Below are 19,176 nucleotides of genomic sequence, written 5' to 3' on the forward strand. Positions count from 1 at the left end.
ATAAGTTTCCTTCACTACTAGTAGTTCATTTTCACTCCAGGCATTCACTTTCTCGTTCAGCAAACTAGCGTAGAGAGCAAAGCTTTCACTTTCACTGTCATTACTCCAAGTATTTATACTCATATTCTTATATTAGTAATTATTTACATTTCTATTTACATTTTCTATTTTATTTACATTATTTACATTTCTATTTTATTCACACTATGTTATGCACTGTCACTTGCACTAACTAAGGGTTCCTTTCCCTTGGAGCCAGGACGAACTTGGGACACTGAAGCACTCGTACTGGGAGTTTCTGTCATCATTTCATCCACTGGCTCATCACGCGATTCACCAGAAAGATCGTAGTCACTGTCCAACATTATCATGGATAAATTAGGCAGTTCAAATTCCACAGCAGAGTCACATAGTCCTTTACCCCTTCCCACACGAGGTTTAGTAGGGGTAGAAATCACAGGGCCCTTTGCAGCGCGCTCAGAATCAGCAGAAATGGAGAGGCACGATTCTGACATGGTTTCATCTCAAAAGATGACAGCAAACTGAATGATGTGGTGTATTATGGGCAGGGAAGGGTTGACAATGTCAGCATGATGACAGCTGCTAATTTATATGCTGTGAAATGACTGGCAGGAAATATAGACAATAAACGGCCATACCACGTTGAGTACACCGCTTCCCGTCCGATCAGCGAAGTTAAGCAACGTTCGGTCTGGTTAGTACTTGGATGGGTGACCGCCTGGGAACACCAGATGCTGTTGGCATCCCTACATGTCAAGTGGGGTTGGTGGAGGATTAGTGCCCCTCCCTGTAAGACAATTAACTCTGAGCCCTTGGCCACCCCGTTTGGGATACATGGCGTCTGGCAATGAATGAATGAAAAAAAATAAATAAATTACCGGTAAGTAGTTCCAGGTGAATGTAAATATCACTTAGGCTTCTCCCTTCCTTTCTTATATATATTTTTATTACGAGAATAGGTTATACGGCATATTTCAAGGGGAAATAAACAGGGAAAATTAGCGAATGCATGCACGTGGGGTGTTGCCAGGTGATATTTAGCCCACTCCAGGTGTATGGCTGTATCATTTACCTTTTTTTTTTTTTTTTTTTTTTATTATTTTGTATAAGAATAGGGCATAGGGCACATTTCAATGGATGAAATGAGTGGAAAAATCTGGGCAGTATTTGAGTAACGCGATGTGGCTGGGCAGGCGGGAGGAGAGGGTAATGGAGGGGAGGTAAGGAAGGGAGTCAAGGACAGGGGAAAAATGGCTAAATTGTCAACAATGGATGGGAGTACAGATGACATTAGCAGCGCTGACTATAGCTGGACACTGGCAGTACTGACGGATGATACAAGCCACCACTTGAAAGCCCGGGCAAATTCAAAATAACACAGAATCACAAAAGTGACGCCACGCAGTTAAGGGGTTAAGTGGTGTGCCCAGGCATCTTAAAATGAATGGATCTTGACTTTGGCTCTCCATTACCTTTTTATTTTTTTCTTGGAGGGAACAACTTGTGGGCTTCTGGCCTTTTGGTTCCTGGTTCCTTTTCCCTTGCATTAAAAAACTATTACTTCTACTACTACTACTAATGCCTGGAAAGGATTAATGCTGATCATACACTAAGAAGCCCTTGATTATAATTTGCTAAGAATGTGAGTATGCTCTGTTAATGATTTAATCTGATTTGGAAAATCTCCAAACATACGCTATATACTGTTGTCTTACTTCCTGTCAGCACTCATTCTTTCCCTGCAGATAGATACCTTCACTAACACCCTCCCCTTCTTTCCCTCTTGCTTCCAAATGCTTCGAAACCCATATAGTGGAGTTTGGATTTTTAGGCCTAATGATATAATGTGGGAAATTGCAGTAAAGTGTATACAAAGCCAGTTTTGATACTCTTACAGTTTCTAATAGTCATTACAGTATAGGAAATCCACACAAGCAAATCTCACCCAGCCGGCAAATTTCATTACTCAGCACTCTGAAATTCCCATAATTGCCAGTTAAAGGGGGATCTACTGAAGACATTTCACATACACCTGTCTGACAGTCATTCCTACAAATTCCATTTCCAACAATAATGTACAACCTCCATGAGTAACAGCTTTCAAAACCAGCTGCCATAAAGTTTTCTTACCTTTTTCCATCTTTATGACGTCCTTTTCCATTGCTTCATCGGTGTCCTTTTCTTTTTCATCATGCTTATCCTAAAATAGAAACAGATTATTACACTACTGAATTTTACTGTATGTACAATGATTCCTGCATGTAATTCATACTCTGAACACATCCTTAAAATCAATAACGAATGCCAACAAAAAGTATAGATTTTTGGATATCCAAAAACAAGGATTTTTTCCCCTCCATTAGAAATGTGAGGATATCTGAGAAAAGCAACTGCAAGTGTCCTTAACCCCTTCAATCTACGGAAATTTTTTTATATTATTTTTGCTACCCCAGATAGTTCTATATAGAATAGAATCTCCTTGTACTGAAGAAATTAATGAAGGCTGTATGTAACAATTTCAGTTCAAAGTTTCTCCACAACAAATCATCTGAAAGTAGCATTAATAAAAAGGAAAATACAGGTATATCACTGGACTGAAATGTTTAACTGTCATAAACAAGTCAAGTAGTGGTGAGGAAACCATCTTGACAAGTCATTCATCTTTAAGTCCAGGAATGAGGTGCTACAACCCCACTATGCTTGTATGATGTTAATGAGGTTGCCTTTAAATTTTTTATAATTCAGAGGTGGATGTTTTGATAGCCAGGATGTCACACATGAGGTTAGCCAATGAGCCTAACTTGCTCTATGATATCCCCTGTTGCTCTTGTTGCTGCTCAAACCCAGTCTGCCCAACTCAGCAGACCCATCAACTACAGGTATGGACCTATCCATATGGAATCATCCCATACATTGCAAAATTGTTTTCAAGTTTTAGCAGGGGGTGAATGGTTTCTATCACTCCTGGAAGGAACTAACATGGAAATGGTCTGGGGCCCAAGGTCAGCTACATATGTGGGGATTTTAATTATCCTTACTTGTCAAAGTCTGGACTGAGACTACAAGGTAAGTAAAAAAATAAAAAATAAAAATAAAATTTAAAAAATAAATAGCATGCCAATGAGCCAGACAAGTGTGACCACAATGGGAGTGCTGTGTAGTGATGACTTTGAGCTTTAGTTTAACACTAGTTGCATCATGCCACATCACTTAATCACTGAGGTACATGCACTTGGGTGAAAGTGTGTTTAGTGCACTTGGCAATCTGAAGCATGCACAATCATGACGGATCTTGAAGAACAATGAGTTTGCGTGAAATTTGGTTTCAAATTGGAAAAAGCTTTTACGGAACTTTTTAGTTTGTGGTAGGTGGGGGCACTCACCATCCACTCACTTGATGTAGTGCTGCTCTCGGGTGTCTGCCCCTTCCTCTCCTCCATCCTTCCTTCCATCCATCCTCTTGTGTCTTTCTTTCCTTCATTCTTTCCTCTTTCTTCTGCCTGCGGGTGACTTTACACTCCCTCTTGTGTCTTTCTTTCCTTCATTCTTTCTTCTTCCTTCTGCCTGTGGGTGACTCTATACTGAGTGACAAGCCAAATAGTTTCCTGTACACCAGGAAACCATTTACTGTGCTGGGTGGTAACCGTATAACCAAGTATTGGCTCCTGGTGGTTTAGTGGGTAATAAGGTGCTCCAATTGGATTGAGCCGGTGAAGGTTTATATCCAAGGGGTGGTTCAGGTTTATTGCTCATGTAATGCCACTCAGGGATGAGTGAGGCTGGTCACTCTCATCTTAAATGTCAGGACCAACTTTCCTAGCCCCGGGCTCCTACGCTCCTCATGGGGCAACGTAGGATTGGATGATGGATGGATGGATTCAAATGATGCAGCAGGCTAATGAGGAGGATTGTTTGAGCTGTATGCAGTGTCTCAAGTGATTCCAGCAGTTAAAAATGGGAAGAACATCCAGCAAAGACGATCCCAAATCTAGACAACCTTCCAAGGCCTGCTAAGAAAGTGAGTGCTGTGATCTGTGAAAATCGTCACCTGATTGCCCATGCAGTGTCAGCAGAAATTGGCATCTGTATAGTTTGTGCCACATCATTTTATACGAAAAACTGAAGATGCAGCAAGTTACCACAGAATTTGTGCCGTGTCTGCTGATAAATGAGCAAAATGAAAACCTTATCACCCAGGTATTATTTGATTGTTCCAGTGCTGATGAAAACTTTCTGAAAAATGTCATACCAGGTGATAAAACATGGATATACAGCTACAATGCTGAAACAAATAGGCAGTAGTCACAGTAAGTTGGACCATTGTCGTCGCAACCACAAAAAAGCACGTTAGAGCCACTCAAATGTGAAGGTGACATTGACTGTCTATTTTGACTGGAAGGGCGTCGTTCATCGTTAGTTTGTTCCACACAGTCAGACAGTCAATAAAGAGCTTTAACTGGATGTCCTGATGTGTTTGAGAGAGGCAGTACAAAAGAAGAGACCTGAGGCACAAACAAAACCAGGATGCTGCACCATGACAATGCACCTGCTGACACATTACTACTTATTCATGACCTTCTGGTGAAAAACGAGACAACTATCGTCCCTCAGCTGCCCTACTTTTCAGCTTTGTCCCCTGCAGACTACTATTTTGTTCTCAAAGTTGAAATCCACCCTGAAAGGTTTCCGATTTCGGACGACAGACAAGACGTGAAATTCACTGCGAGAACGTTGCATCATCTCTGAAAACACGTTCCATGACGTGTTCCAGGACTGGAAAAAAAAACAGTGGGAGCACCGTATGAACAGTGGAGGGAAGTAATCTGAAGGAGACAAGTTTTAAGTAAGGTAATAAACATGCTTTTTGAAAAGTTAATTTTCTTTCTGGATAGACTTAATAACTGAAAGTCCTAAATGCAAGGATGGATTTTTAGGATGAATAAGAGTTTGTAACTTTTTATTGGCCTTTATTTTTTTGGGATTTTGTAATCTCTTTGAAAGAATCATGTTGATACTTTACATGTAATCAAGTGACTTGAGGACCAAATTTATCCAACTCCGTGTTTACATACTGACAATGGTACCACTTGGTGTCTGTTGGTGGATATACTGTAAATGAAAGTCCTCACCGCTACCATGAATTTTCAGGATGAACTAGTGACTGTCTTTTTATTTTTAAATTTTATATTCTCTTTGTATCAATCACACTGATATTCTACGAGAAATCAAGTGACTTGAGGATAAACTAAGCTCAGTCAATCGCAAACGAGAAGACGGATCGACAGGTGGAATTACTGGTGTATACATGTATGACTGTGTTACCACTTTTCACTTTTGTATAACAGACTGATAAACAGTCTTGAGCAGGGATACAGAGATGTGAATATTACATGTATATACAAACCCACCTGGTTCAAACTCAATAAAGATGCAGAAGGATTTGCAAAGTAATTCGTAATATTTAGAGGTATGACTGTGGTATGGCTTTTCACTATTTTAGTTCTTTTATTTAGTATTTAGTAGTAATGAATAGTACTGAATGGAGGTACTGAAGGGTAAGTGTGCATTTGTGTGACTGTGACTATATCCAGCTAAGGTTATAGTAGTTTTTGTCAGAAGTCAAAACTTTCTTTTCCTAAGACTTGCTCTTCCAAAATTAGGGTGCATCTTACACCGTGCAACATCTTATATACCAAGAAATGCGGTATATAGGGCAAAGTCTGAGTCTCAGGGATATTTACTGCATAGCCTAAACAGCATTAATTGGAGGAATGTGGTATTTGACAGGGTTAAACAAGGATATCATAGGTGAGCGGTGGGTCAAGAATGATGATGTAAAGGTAGTGATGGTTAGTGACGATAGTAAAAAGCTTGGAGAGAACAATACAAACAGCTGCTGAATGAGGAGTCTGTCTGGAACAGGGAAAAGTTTGGAGATGGGAGATCATATGTTTGGCCCTTGGCCTATCAATCTATCTATCCAAGATGCTGAAAGCCAGTAAGGGGTGGCCACAACCAGACTGCCTCCATGTAGCTCTGTCCCCTGCCATTTCACTGCCCTTCCCCCAGCTCACACACCCCTCTCTCATATACCTCTCCACTCCATCCCTCCATTTCATCCTCAGTCTCTTCCTCCCTTTCCCTCTCTCCACCTCACTCACATACACTCTCCTTTTTAGTCTCTTGCTCTCCATCCTCTCCACATGGCCAAACCACCTTAATCCATTTCTCCCAACTCTTTATCACATCCACATCCACAGCACAATGGTCCTTCACTTCCTCATTTGTCAGCCTGTCTCTCCATGTAACTCCACATGCTCGTCTCAAATACCTCATTTCCACTGCTCTCACTCTGACTGGTATCCTTCCAACAAGTTCAAAACTTCACTTCCATACATTAGAGATGGTATCACAATACTATCATGCGGCGACTTTTTTACTTCCATGCTCACTTCTCTGTTTCTTATTAGGGCTTTCAAATAACCAGCAATTTTTCTTCCTTATTGTACCTTTTCAAGCACTTCATCCACTAAACTTCCATCCTTACTCATCACAATATCCAAGTATTTAAAAACAGTCACATTTTCCATCTCCTCATCCTCCAACCTCATTGTACATTCAGTGACTTCATTTCTCTCAAGACTCTAACTTTTCCCTACATTCACCTTTAGATTCCGTGTTTTACGCACTTTTCCAAACTCATCCACCAAGCCTTGCAGCTCCCCTTTCATCTTCACTTAACAATACATTATCTGCAAACAACAGTGCAGGAAGTTTCCAAAGGCTGCCCTGTCATTAGGGCTACTTCCACTGCCCTAATTTGTATCTCTTTTATAACTCCATGCACATACAGATTGAGCAACCATGGAGACATACCACATCCCTGTTTCAATCCAACACTCAGACAGAAAAATTCACTCAGTTCACTATCCACATGCACTGCAGCCTTAGCATCCTCACGCGTGCTCTTTATGGCATGCAAGAACTTCCCATTTACTCCATATATTCTTAATGTTTCAATATTCTTTGTCTATCCACTGTCATATGCTTTCTCCAAATCCATGAAAGCCACACACAACTTCTTTCCCTTCTCTAGAAACTGTTCCACTAAAGATCTAAGGATAAACATCTGATCTACATAACCTCTTCCCTTCCTGAAACCTCTCTGTTCTTCTCCAACTAATTCCTCTGTTATTTCCCTAACTCTGTCAATAAGTATCCTACCATATACTTTTCCTATTATACTAGGAAGACAATGCCCCTATGATTACCACACACTTCTTTTTCCCATTTTCCTTTGTCCATCCACCCATCCATCATCCAAACCTATGTTGCCTCATGAGGAGCGTAGGAGCCCCGGGCTAGGCAAGTTGGTCCTGGCATTTAAGATGAAAGTGACCAGTCTCAATCATCCCTTAGTGGGATTACGTGAGCAATAAACCCTAACCACCCCTTGGATATAAACCTACACAGGCTCAATCTGACTGGAGCACCTTAATTACCCACTAAACCACCAGGCACCATAATTTGGTTATGTGGTTACCACCCAGCATAGCAAATGGTTTCCTGGAGTACAGGAAACCATTTGGCTTGTTACTCAGCGTAAAGTCACCCATAGGTGGAAGGGAGGGGAAAGAATGAAGGAAACAAAGACAGAAGAGGGAGTGTAAAGTTACCCACAGGTGGAAGGAAAAGCAACAAATGAAGAAAAGAAAGACAGAAGAGGAAGGAGGGAAAAGAGGAAAGGGCAGACACCCAAAGCATCACTACATCGAGTGAGTGGATGGTGAGAGTCCCTTTTCCTTTGCACAGGGTAATTATTATACCTGACTTCCAATCCTCTGAGACTCTACCTTCCTCCCATGCCAATCTGCACATCTTCCATATCCATTCTACTACTATCTCTCTCCCATGCTTCAATATTTCACCACACACTCCATCAATTCTTGGGGCTTTCCCCACTTTGACTTTCTTCACTGCTTCATTGCCCTCGGCCTTTTGTTGATATCTGTACCATGGGCAATGCAATCAGCTAAATGCAGTTGTAGAAAGCTGCAAGTGTGTCTGAGTTGACTGTTAGGATGTTGAAGGCCTCTGGAGATACAAGAGTGGGTTTATTGTAGTTACTAATTTCATTGTGTCTATTATATGTGTGTTGTTCCAAATGACTGGTTGATGAGCGTGATAGTAAATGTGTACCAGTATAAAGGGAAGGATGATTTCCAGGAAAGAGGAGCATAAAGCTTTTGAACCAGATAATGAAGGTGATGGCAAGAGTCCTACAAGGCATGATAAGAGAAAGAATGAATAATGGTGAGAAGCAGCTTATGCTTATGCCAGGAATAGCGAGCACTGATGCAATATTCACTACCTGAAAACTTAAGGAAGAAGACTGTACACAGGAAGGGAGAGAGAGTTGCACCTTGTATTTGCTGATCTGAATAAGGATTTAGACAGAATGCTCAAGGGGGCAGTGAAGTGGGCAATGAAAACGTCTGAGACTGATGAATGGTTGGTTAGAGTGGCTATGGTAACGTATAAAGGTGCTATAATCCAGGAAAGAACAAATGGAGGTTTGAGTGATGAATTTTCCATGATCACCGGTATGCACCGGGGGGTCAATTTTAATCTCTATGCACTGGCATTATTTTGGTGCAGATGCCCTCTCACTAAGGGAGTATTTCCCAAATTAGCCTGTTTTCAAAACCTTCATATCTGGGAGTGTATAGCAGTTGGGAAAACAAATTAAAGACTCTATTACTCACCAACTCTTCTTCTTGTGAATGAAGGCATCCCCAGGTCTGCAGGTGGTCACATCAATGCGTAAGGATGTGAAGATGATGAGTAATTTGGCCCTTGAAACAGGATACATTCGTGCATGTGCACACGGCCTCAACTTTGGCTTTGCTCTCAATGTGATAAATTCTCCACTACTAGATAAATTAGACATAGTGGCATCCAAGGCATGCCCTATGGCACTATCACTGAGCCTTTTCTTAGTATCCTTGGAAAGAGGCTTGGCAGGGGTAGATGAGGCAAGGGGGTCCGCTTGAGGTGAGAACAAAATCGGATGAGAAGTTTCAGAAATTACTGTTCTACACCTGGCTTGCTTGAGGTGGCAGGAGTCTCTCCCTACCCTTTGTGGTTGAGATCAAATGGCGGGTTGTTCAAACGATGGCGGGAATAAATTAGCAGCTCCTCCTATCACACGGCGGTCCCTATCCACCCATTTTGCTGTGGCATGTGCTGCTTACCGGAGTGTAGGGTTAAACCCTTTTTTATTTATTTTGGTGCCTGAAGTTCTCACATGACTTCAGAACTTCAATGAGAGGTGTTGTATGCCAATGACCTAGTGCTGGTCACAGAGAATGAGGGGGTAGCAGATGAAAGATTTTGGAAGATTACAGATGGAATGGGATACAAGGGTTTGGGAATAATCAAGGATAAATCAAAAGTAATGATATCTGGGGCAGGTGGCAGAGCTGTCATTGAAGAAGTATAGCCATGTGCAGTTTGAGACAAGGGTGTGCAAAATAACTCCATTTTGTACAGTGTTTGTGATGAGTGGGTGCATAAGAGATGTAGTGGTATTGGACAAAGGTTGCAAAATAATGCTAATTTTGAGTGTGGTATGTATAGGGAACATATGTGGTGGAGGTGGGGTTGGACCTCAGGGGTAGGGAGCGACTAAGGAGTTTAAGGAGTTGTTACCTCTCCTGACACTGAGAGGGCTTCCTCTCTGTGGTAGGTGGTCCTTGTATGAAGCACATATTAGGAGTGTAATGCTATATAGATGTGAGACTTGGGCAGTAAAGGAGGAGGATATTTATGGGCTCAAACATACAGAAATGAGGCTGATCAGATGATATGCAGTGAGTCCTTGAATAAAAGGTCTGGAGGGGAGGGGTTAAGAGTGCAAATGAAGAGTTGAGAGGAAGGATGGAACTTTAATGTATAAGTGATGTGATGAGATGGGATAGAATGATATGGTCTAGGCATGTGGAGAGGGTGGAGGATGACAAAAGGATGCAGAAGGTGTCAAGTATGAATGCTGAGGGTAGAGCTGCAAGAAGTAGACTGAAGAAAACTTGGGACATGGCCACACTCTGTGATCTCAGAGATAATGGACTGAAGAGTGAGGCTGCTAGGAATCAAACAGCACGGTGTAACATACTACTATATGTATTCACTCTATCCTTACCTATTCCTATATTCACTTTATCATTTTGTGTTCATCTGTTCACTGCCAGTCATCATGTGACCTCACCACACCTGTCCTAAATGCAGATGGGGTTAACCACCCATTAGACTCTTCTTAACCCCCTGACGTCCTCTCCCTATGGGCATATTTCCCAAAATAGCCTTTTTTCAAACCTTTATATCTGAGAAAGTAGAGCAGTTAAGGGACCAAATTAAAGACCATATTACTCAGCATCTCTTCTACTTGCAAATGTACGCATCCCCAGGTCTGCAGGTGGCCACATCGATGAGAATGGATATGAAGAAGGTAAGCAACTTTTGGCGTTGGATGCAGGATGTCTCCATGCTTGCACATGTAGCCCCAACTCTAACTTTGCACTCAACGTGATAACTTCTCCACAACTGGATAAACTAAACACAGTGGCATCCAAAACATGCCCTATGACACTATCACTGAGCCCTCTCCTAGTATCCTTGGACAGAGGCTTGACAGAGGTGGATGGGACATGGGGTCCGCATGAGGCATGAATGGAATCGGACAAGGAGGTTTTAGAAAATGTCGTTCAACACCTCGCTAAGTCACAGGACAGACTGACGCACGCTTGTGTGCACTGCCAGGAGTCTCTCCCTACTCTTTGGTGGCGAGATCAAAGGGTGGCTAGTTCAAACTGTGGCAGGAATACATTTGTACTTCCAATCGTCACCAGGCGGTCTCTGTCCACCCTTTTTGTGTCTGTCCATACCGACATCCAGCATGCACGGGTTAAGGCAAGGTTAAGCCAGATTAAACCTGCCAACTAGGCAGGGTTAACTGTCCATTAGCTCCTTACTAAGAGAAGGTTAAGATGAATTAACTTTGTCAGCTAGATGAGGTTGGCTATCTCCTACATCCTTACTAAGAAAAAGTTTATGCCAAATTAAACTCATTGGCTAACTCTGGAGGCTCGACACACCTCTGGGTAAGTAAGCTCAATATACACACAGAGGCCTACATCAGGTCAGCTCACTGCACAGTCAGTCACACACACACACAACGGTACTTGCCCCCATCACAGCACTAATTACCCTGTACCATGCTGCTTGTTGTAACTTCTCATTAATACAGAAACTACTGCTCCAGTACTGAGTATTTATGGTGCCTGTGAGGTAAAACTAGAAGAATTATCTGCAACAATGAACAGCTGTTATCAGGTGACCAAGGCTGATGGATTAATGAAAGGAATGAAATATGGTAGACATCAAAGAAGAATTATTTGGGTACGCTACAGTGCATCAATCTGTGCCTCACGGTATCCCCACATATTTGCGTTCATCTCTGGATTAAATGAATCCTTTACAAAAGCTTTTGTTCTAAATTTAAAAGCTCAGTGGACTTATAGCACCTCCCTCATCAGCTAAACTACTGGCTGTAACAAGATGGTACCCTCATTGCCACTATACTTGTATAGAGCAGTTAGCCACTTAACTACGATGATGCATTACAGTAACTTAGTTTAGCCTTGCTACTTCTATACATTTTATTTAATTGTTAAAACTTCTAATACTAAAGAAGTTAATGAAGGCTGTGCTGTCATACCTTGTTATACAATGATACTGCATCAAGTGAATATCCACCACACAGCAATTTCTTGTATGGCAGGGTCAATATAACGGGTTTAATGGGGACTGGAAGGAGCTTATAATTATGTAACCTAAAATAAAAATAAGTGGGGGTGGAGAGGGGCTTGCCCTTGGGATCCTCAGTAGCACCATGTTTTCCACTAGGGACAGCAACCTTGCCAGATATGATTTCAAAGTCACATCATCATCATCCGGACCTCCTTTCCCACCTTAGGGCAGGGTGAGAAGTAGCAACATCCAGACAGCCCAAGTCTGCCTAATCCAATAGGCTACACTTCCATTCACTCATTATTCATGCCCCAGGAAACCTGGCTCTATCTGATATGCCAGAGTCACAAGTTTCAATATTTCATACAAAAAGTTATCACCTCATTTAATATTGCACACTGCGACTATGTTATGTACTTGCACTGTTATTTGTCAACAGCAATGGTGTTTCAATGGCCTTGCACACACAAAATGGAACTAAAGGGAGACAATCACAGTGAATGTAAACACTGGATGGCCTTAATGGCTCAAACATTTGGCTGTCGGTTTGCGTGGGAGGAACCATGTACGCATGGGACCCCTGTACGCAGTCATCACAATTACCATTCTAGCGAATATCAAAATCAAATCGCCATTCGTTCCGTTTAGTTTATAAAGGGTCCAGCATGCTTGCATGCATCGGCCTTGGTCACTTAATGGCAGCTATCCATGCTGCTTGATCTCTGGTGGCCTCCCTATTGAGTCCTTTGTCCCTGGGGTCACACTTTATGACCTCAACTCAGATCTTTTCAGTCTGCCTCTCGCAACCCCTACCCCACTGTTCACACTTCTCACTTTCTGCACCCAATTGTTGTCCCCCACCCTCTCCACATGCCCAAACCATCTCAATCTACCCCTCCTCATCACAGCACCAATACACACCAGTCCCAGCCTCCTCCTCAACTCCTCCATTGTAAAGCTTGTCCCCCAAGGCCTTGCATTCAAGGAAACACTGCATATCTACCTAATTGCTGACATTTCTGTATTGAGCCTACAAATATCTTCATCCTCAACTGCCCAGGTCTCATTACTATACAGCATTACCCTCCCAGCACAAGCCACATACATAGATCCCTTAGCGCAGAGGAAGAGCCCTTTCAATGTCAGGAGAGGCAACACCTCCCAGAACACTGTTATCATTTTTTGTTCATCATTATAGTAATTTATCACACAGTGAAGAAAAGTATAGTTGGGCCTAACTGTATCTAATTCCTCCAGTTCAAAAACACTCTCAGACAGAATAAAATCATCTGGAGATGGGAACAGTAAATATAAATGACATCCTCAGGCTGAAGGGGTTAAGTGCAGCTGAAGTTGCTCATCATTTTATACAGAACTAACTACAGATGTGGAAGGGTGTAAAGCTTAAAAACAATGATGTACAGCACTGTACTATGATTACTGCCACACAAAATTACTTCAGGTTAACAGGAAGAACCTTCAAGTACATATCCTGAAATACAGCCAATCTTCAAGTAACACAGACAATATAAATTGGACACGGACCATGGTATTCAAACCCACGTCACTCAAACAATATGTTTACATGAAAACGGTACAATTTAGTCTGGCCACTTTCCTAAACTCTCACTTTTACCCCTTCTTACCATACTACCTCACATAAATTACCCCCTACTTATACCCACCATCACGTAAAACATTGAAAGATATAAAACACTGAAAGAGATATAACTACAGTATATTGTAATTATGAACATGAATGGTATTAAAAGAGCATTAACAAAAAACAACAGGGTAAATACAGTGATGCAGCGATTCAAGCCGTTTTCTTATAGACTTACACTCTCAAGGAAAACAATTTTAGGGTTAGATATATCTCAGATGATTACCATTTGATTTTAGATTAAAAAATATTAGAGAACAAATGAAATATACCTATTCAGCAATATTACAGAAAGACTCCTCAACACCCATGATAGCATGGTTATTGCAGATCTCACTGATTACACGATGTCAACACACCAAACAAACCCAAATGTATACAACTGAAAACAGCAGTGGAAGCCTAACTGTAGTCTAGTCATTGAAAGCTAATTGGGGGACTCTGCTCCCCATAACCCCTAGTTTTATAACCTACCTCACAGCGTGCAAACTAAAATATGCATTAGGTAAAACTTGCACACAACAGTATTGTGTGTTAAGAGCATTCATCAATTATGGCACACTAGGCAATTATCACATAACCATGCATGAAGCAAATCTTTCTATACATCACTGAGGAGATATCCATTAATATACGATACAGGTTAGCAAAACAGGACTTGGTGATTAAATCAGAATGCTTCATATTCGATAAAATCTAAGATACACGCACCATGAAAAACAATAATGGAACCTCCTACTGTATTTATGAACAGTTTTTAAAAAGCCCACTACATACGGTATGCTGATCTATTATTTAAAAAATAAAGGGGGGGGGGGCTTTGTCAACACTTCTTCATCATCACTGTCATCATCCGGACCTCCCACGATGAGGAGTAGCAATGTCCTGACAGCCCAAATTTGCCCAATCCAATGGGCCTCGCTTCCATTCAACCATCAACCAAGCCCCCGAAATCTGGCTCTATTGGATACGCCAAAATCATTCACCACATTCTGTAGCTTTGCATACACGTATCTGATAGTCAATCCGGACGCTGCCACATTAAAAAGGGGTGCCAAATCCCTGATCATGCACTTCTCCTTACAACATTCATCCAGCCAGCTCAATCTCTTGTCAGTTCCCTAGCCTCAATGACTTCCAAACCTCTCTTCCTCACACACACATCCACCATATCTCTCCACCTTCTCCTAGGCCTACCTTGCCTCCTCCCTCCTTCAAATTCGCTTAGATATACCTTTTTTTACCACGCTACTGTTATCCATTCTTTCCACATGACCATACCATCTCAGTACATTCTCTTCGATTCTGGTATCCACCGACTTCCTCACTCCACATCTTTCACGAACCACATTTTTCCGTATCCTACCCACCCTCTGTACTCCACATACATTCCTCAGCAGTCCCATCTCCACTGCTCTCACTCTTGACTTTCCATTTTCATGCCACACCATAGTCTCACATCCATATGTTAAAGTTTGCACTAACATTCCTTCATGTATGCCTCATGCACCTGCAACGCTCAAGCCTCTGTTTCTTATCAAGGGCTTCACTGGGCCAGTTACTTTTCTTCCTTGTGTCACTCTAATTTCAACTTCTTTTGCACACTTTCCTCTCTTTTCTATCTCCGTGCCTAGGCATTTGAACTCTCTCACCAATTCCAGTCTCTCTTGACTCACTGTAACATTGCACTGGGAGTCATCTTCTCTCTCAATAACCATCACTTTACGCTTTTCTACATTTACTCTCAAAGCACGACGCTCACAGACATCGGTAAAACTCTGCACCAGCCTACCAAGTTCTTGTCCGGTATTTGCAATTAGTACTGCATCATCAGCATACAACAAATCTGAGATATTCCATCCATCACCATTCATTACCAACGCCATCCCCCTCTCCATTACTCGCGTTCTTACTTCTCTCATTAACTCATCCATACATATACTGAACAACCATGGGAACATCACACAACCTTGTCGCACACCCACACCGATCATCAACCATTCACTTAGATGCCCATTAACCCTTACACATGCTTCACTACCATCATAAAAACTCTTGACAGCACCTAGTAGCTTACCATCTACACCGTACATGTGCAAAACTTTCCCCAGTCCTTCTCTGTCCACTTCGTCATATGCTTTTTCCTGATCCGTGAATGTCATAAACACCTTATGGTCCTTCTCACAAGCCTTCTCTGCTATCTGTCTCACTGCAAATATCTGATCCACACATCCTCTGCCACTCCTAAAGCCATCCTGTTCATCACTCACTAGGACTGATGATACCTCTCTTGCTTTCTCTATAATAATTCTTCCATATACCTTCCCTACCACACTCAATAAACTTATGCCATGATTATTCTTGCTCTCACTTCGCTCACCTTTATTTTTGTACAGGGGCACAATCACAGCCTTTTTCCACTCTGCAGGCAGAGTTTCACTCATCCATGCCTTCTTACATATCTCCAACAAGCACTTCATTCCACTCTCTCCACTACACTTAATCATCTCTGCATACACCTCATCAACTCCAGCTGCTTTCCCATTTTTCAGCCACTTCACAGCACTCTTCAACTGTGCGAGTGTCACTTCTCCTGGCACTGCATGCCTTCTCTGCACACCCTTCAAACCAATCATGTTTACAGCCACTCTGCTCTCTCTATTCCCATTCATCAGGCTTTCAAAAGATTCTTTCCATCTGGTCCTTACTTCATCCCCATGGGTTAATATTCTACCACCTACATCCTTTACACCATCACATTTCTTTCCGCTTTCACTTCTACATGTCTGCACCTTTTTCCAGAATAACTTCTTGTTTTCGGAGTAATTTGCATTCATTTTTCTTCCTAGATCATCAATTATCTCCTCCTTTTTCCTCTTTACTAGTCTCTTTACGTGCTTCTTGCTCTCATTATGTTCAGTTCTTATTTCAACTGAACCCCTGTCCTGTAACCCCTGTAGCCACTTCTTTTCCTCCACCACTCGCTTAACATCATCATCTCACCATGCCGTACCTATCTTCTCTGTTGTTACTTTTGCCACACCACACACCGCTTTAGTATTCCTAGCTAAGTAAGCTCTATATGCATTCCACAGGCTGTCCAGATCCATTTCATTCCAATTCACTGATTCTAACTCCTCCTCTACTTTCATCCTGTATTCATCTGCCATTTCTCTGGCCCTAAGCTTCTCAACTTTCAGTCTTTCGCCCAGACTGCTCCTCTCTCTCTCCTGATCCACCTCACTCCTCACAGCTTATCTTGCATACCACAATCACGTGATCTGACAGGCCTCCACATCGTCCCCTCACAGCCCTCGTATCAGCTACCATTCCCAGCATCTACTTCTCTACGAGCACGTAATCAATCATGCTTCTTTTGAACACGATCCCCGTTCCCTTTATACCATGTTTATTCATGTGCATCTTTATGTTCTAGCAGGAAAATTGGAAATACCGTGTCACTATTGTATAAAACAAAATAGCAAGAGTTAGGCTGGGTACCTGCACGTTGATAATGCATGGCTCCCTGGCACTCTCCTCCTGCTCCCAACCCTCAATGTTATTGTTTTCATTGTTGAGATGTTGCTGCTCCTGCACTTCCATCTTCAACATGTAAGTCAAATCCTTCAATGTCCAGGTCTGAAACCATGGAGCTGACATCGTTGGAGGTGTATGCAGATGTAACCTGGCCAATCATGGAAAGTCTGGCAGGTGATGTCATCGCGCACGACTTTCAAATTGCATCACCTGGTCAGCTGACACCTCCCGTGTAAACTCAAGATTTCCCTGTGTTTATTGTGACCTGTCGCATTATGCTGACCGAGTAAGTACAAAATTGTGTTACTCAAGGACTGACTGCATTTCAAGATACAGGCTCTGTTTTTACACTGCTTTACATTCCTGTATCCTTATGATACATCAGAGCTAAATATGAACAACTTCATTAACTCCACCAAACTGGAAAGAAAATGACATCACCTCCATCTCATCATCCTCTGCCATATCAGCTGTCTTCTTCAGTGGATCTTCCTCAGTCCACAAGTTTCTGCCTGAAGGGGACTCACTGCCAAGAGCGCAGTCAGCCAAGGATTCACCCACAGCAAAATGAATTTCAATTTCATTAGTCTGGAAAGATATACATATAGTATACTACTTGTATAAACACAAAATGACAATTTATCAACACTCATTACAGTATTACTGAATCATAGTTTTATGCCACAGAGGAATAATGCCACTGTTTCTTACCTCTTTGGCCAAGGCTAGAAGACCTTCCAAAATTTTTGCTTTGTGAGGAAAATCCTTTTGGCCAACACAAAGGTACCCACTAGTAGAAATTGCCTGTTCTCGGACCTGAAAAATTATATCTGTATCTTTACCCCTTCAACCTGGGAGACATTCTTTTTACTTTACTGCTGCTGTTACCACATGCTTTTATTTCACTTAGGAATAGCCTCTCATACTGAAAAGTTTATTAAGGCTATATCTAACCCTGCAGGTCCAAAACACAAAATCTACCCTGAGCTAACTAAAATCATTATGTAATTAATAAAATGAAAAAGAAGTTTCCACATTAAATGAGTTAAGACAATAATGTAATAAAGTATCTTGCTTTAACAGACAAATATATTGTACATCTAAGTGTAGATAACTTATAAAAAAAAAAAAAAAATACTTCAATACTTTTGATGGAAGTTTCTTGTTGTTGAAGATCTTGGCAAGGAATTTGATTAAGGCACAAGATGTAACTTTGTTTGAAGAGTCTTCTTCTGCTCCAGGTGCTAGTGGCAGGGCACTCTGTCTAGCCATTTCTCCTACTGCTACCACCAGGGAATTTTGAATGGGACAGTTCTCACTCAAAAGCTGCTGTACTGCGGTAAAAGAGAAAATAACCAATAAAAAGATGTTGATCATTATCTACTACCACTCTTACAAAATATTCCATGGACATGAGATAGGAAGATCCAGAGAAAACCTCCTTGATCTCTCTGTGAACATGTATCAAAATAAAAACAATGCCCCAAGAACAACCTCCTCCATCTCAAGTGCTCTAGGACTAAGAAACTCTTGCAACAAGGTAACTGGACAGTGAAGTCACAACATTTCTTTTGAAAAGAGTAGTTTTGGGCTCAAAACTCTCATTTTAATTTAGTCATCATCATCATCCAGATCTCCTTTCCCACCCTAGTCATTTACAGTAATCATTTTTGCCAATTTGTATAAATGGAATGCACTTTCTTTAACGGAAAAAAAAAAAGCCAAAGGGCAAAGGCCTGCAAAAAATTAATCTTCCTACGAAAAACTGAATAAAAGAATTAAATTAAGATCGATTATTTCAAAAAGCCCAGACATACTAGTTTAAAACACTGCAGGCCATTGGGAAAAGGAAATAAAGACTGAAGATGACTGTTCCAGATTTGATTAGTGACAAACAAAGGACTAAATCTTTCTTTGGAGAGTTAGACAGAAAACAGGTTAAGAGTCCTTTATTAGACAGTGGGGGATATGAGCACACTGCAAAGGTGAGTAGTGACTACTGAAATAGTTTCCTGTAAGCCAAGAAACCATTAACAACACTGGGTGGTAACCACATAACCAAACCATTCGTGCTCCCTACGTGTCAACATGTGGGTTGGTGGAGGGTTAGCGCCCCTCCCAGTAAAACAAATAACTCGGAGTCAAAT

General features: G+C 41.6%; 1 protein-coding gene and 1 non-coding gene across 2 annotated transcripts in view; one reads left to right on the plus strand and one right to left on the minus strand.

Annotated features, from left to right (window-relative positions):
* LOC145393503 (proteasome adapter and scaffold protein ECM29) overlaps positions 1-19,176 on the minus strand; it is an 835,694-nt gene that overhangs the window by 317,037 nt on the left and 499,481 nt on the right. The window contains exons 12-15 of the mRNA XM_080267631.1: positions 18,176-18,363; positions 17,741-17,845; positions 17,471-17,617; positions 2,152-2,221 (exon numbers count right to left, since the gene is read on the minus strand). Coding sequence (XP_080123757.1) covers positions 2,152-2,221; positions 17,471-17,617; positions 17,741-17,845; positions 18,176-18,363 — 510 coding nt within the window. The remainder of the gene's footprint in view (positions 1-2,151; positions 2,222-17,470; positions 17,618-17,740; positions 17,846-18,175; positions 18,364-19,176) is intronic.
* Positions 646-764, plus strand: LOC145393655 (5S ribosomal RNA). The gene has a single exon (XR_013896251.1). It is a non-coding gene; the product is annotated as a 5S ribosomal RNA (ribosomal RNA).

This window comes from Coenobita brevimanus, chromosome 24 (assembly GCF_032717465.1).
Source record: "Coenobita brevimanus isolate Jiangsu-jjx chromosome 24, ASM3271746v2, whole genome shotgun sequence".
NCBI classification, from domain to species: Eukaryota; Metazoa; Arthropoda; class Malacostraca; order Decapoda; family Coenobitidae; genus Coenobita; species Coenobita brevimanus.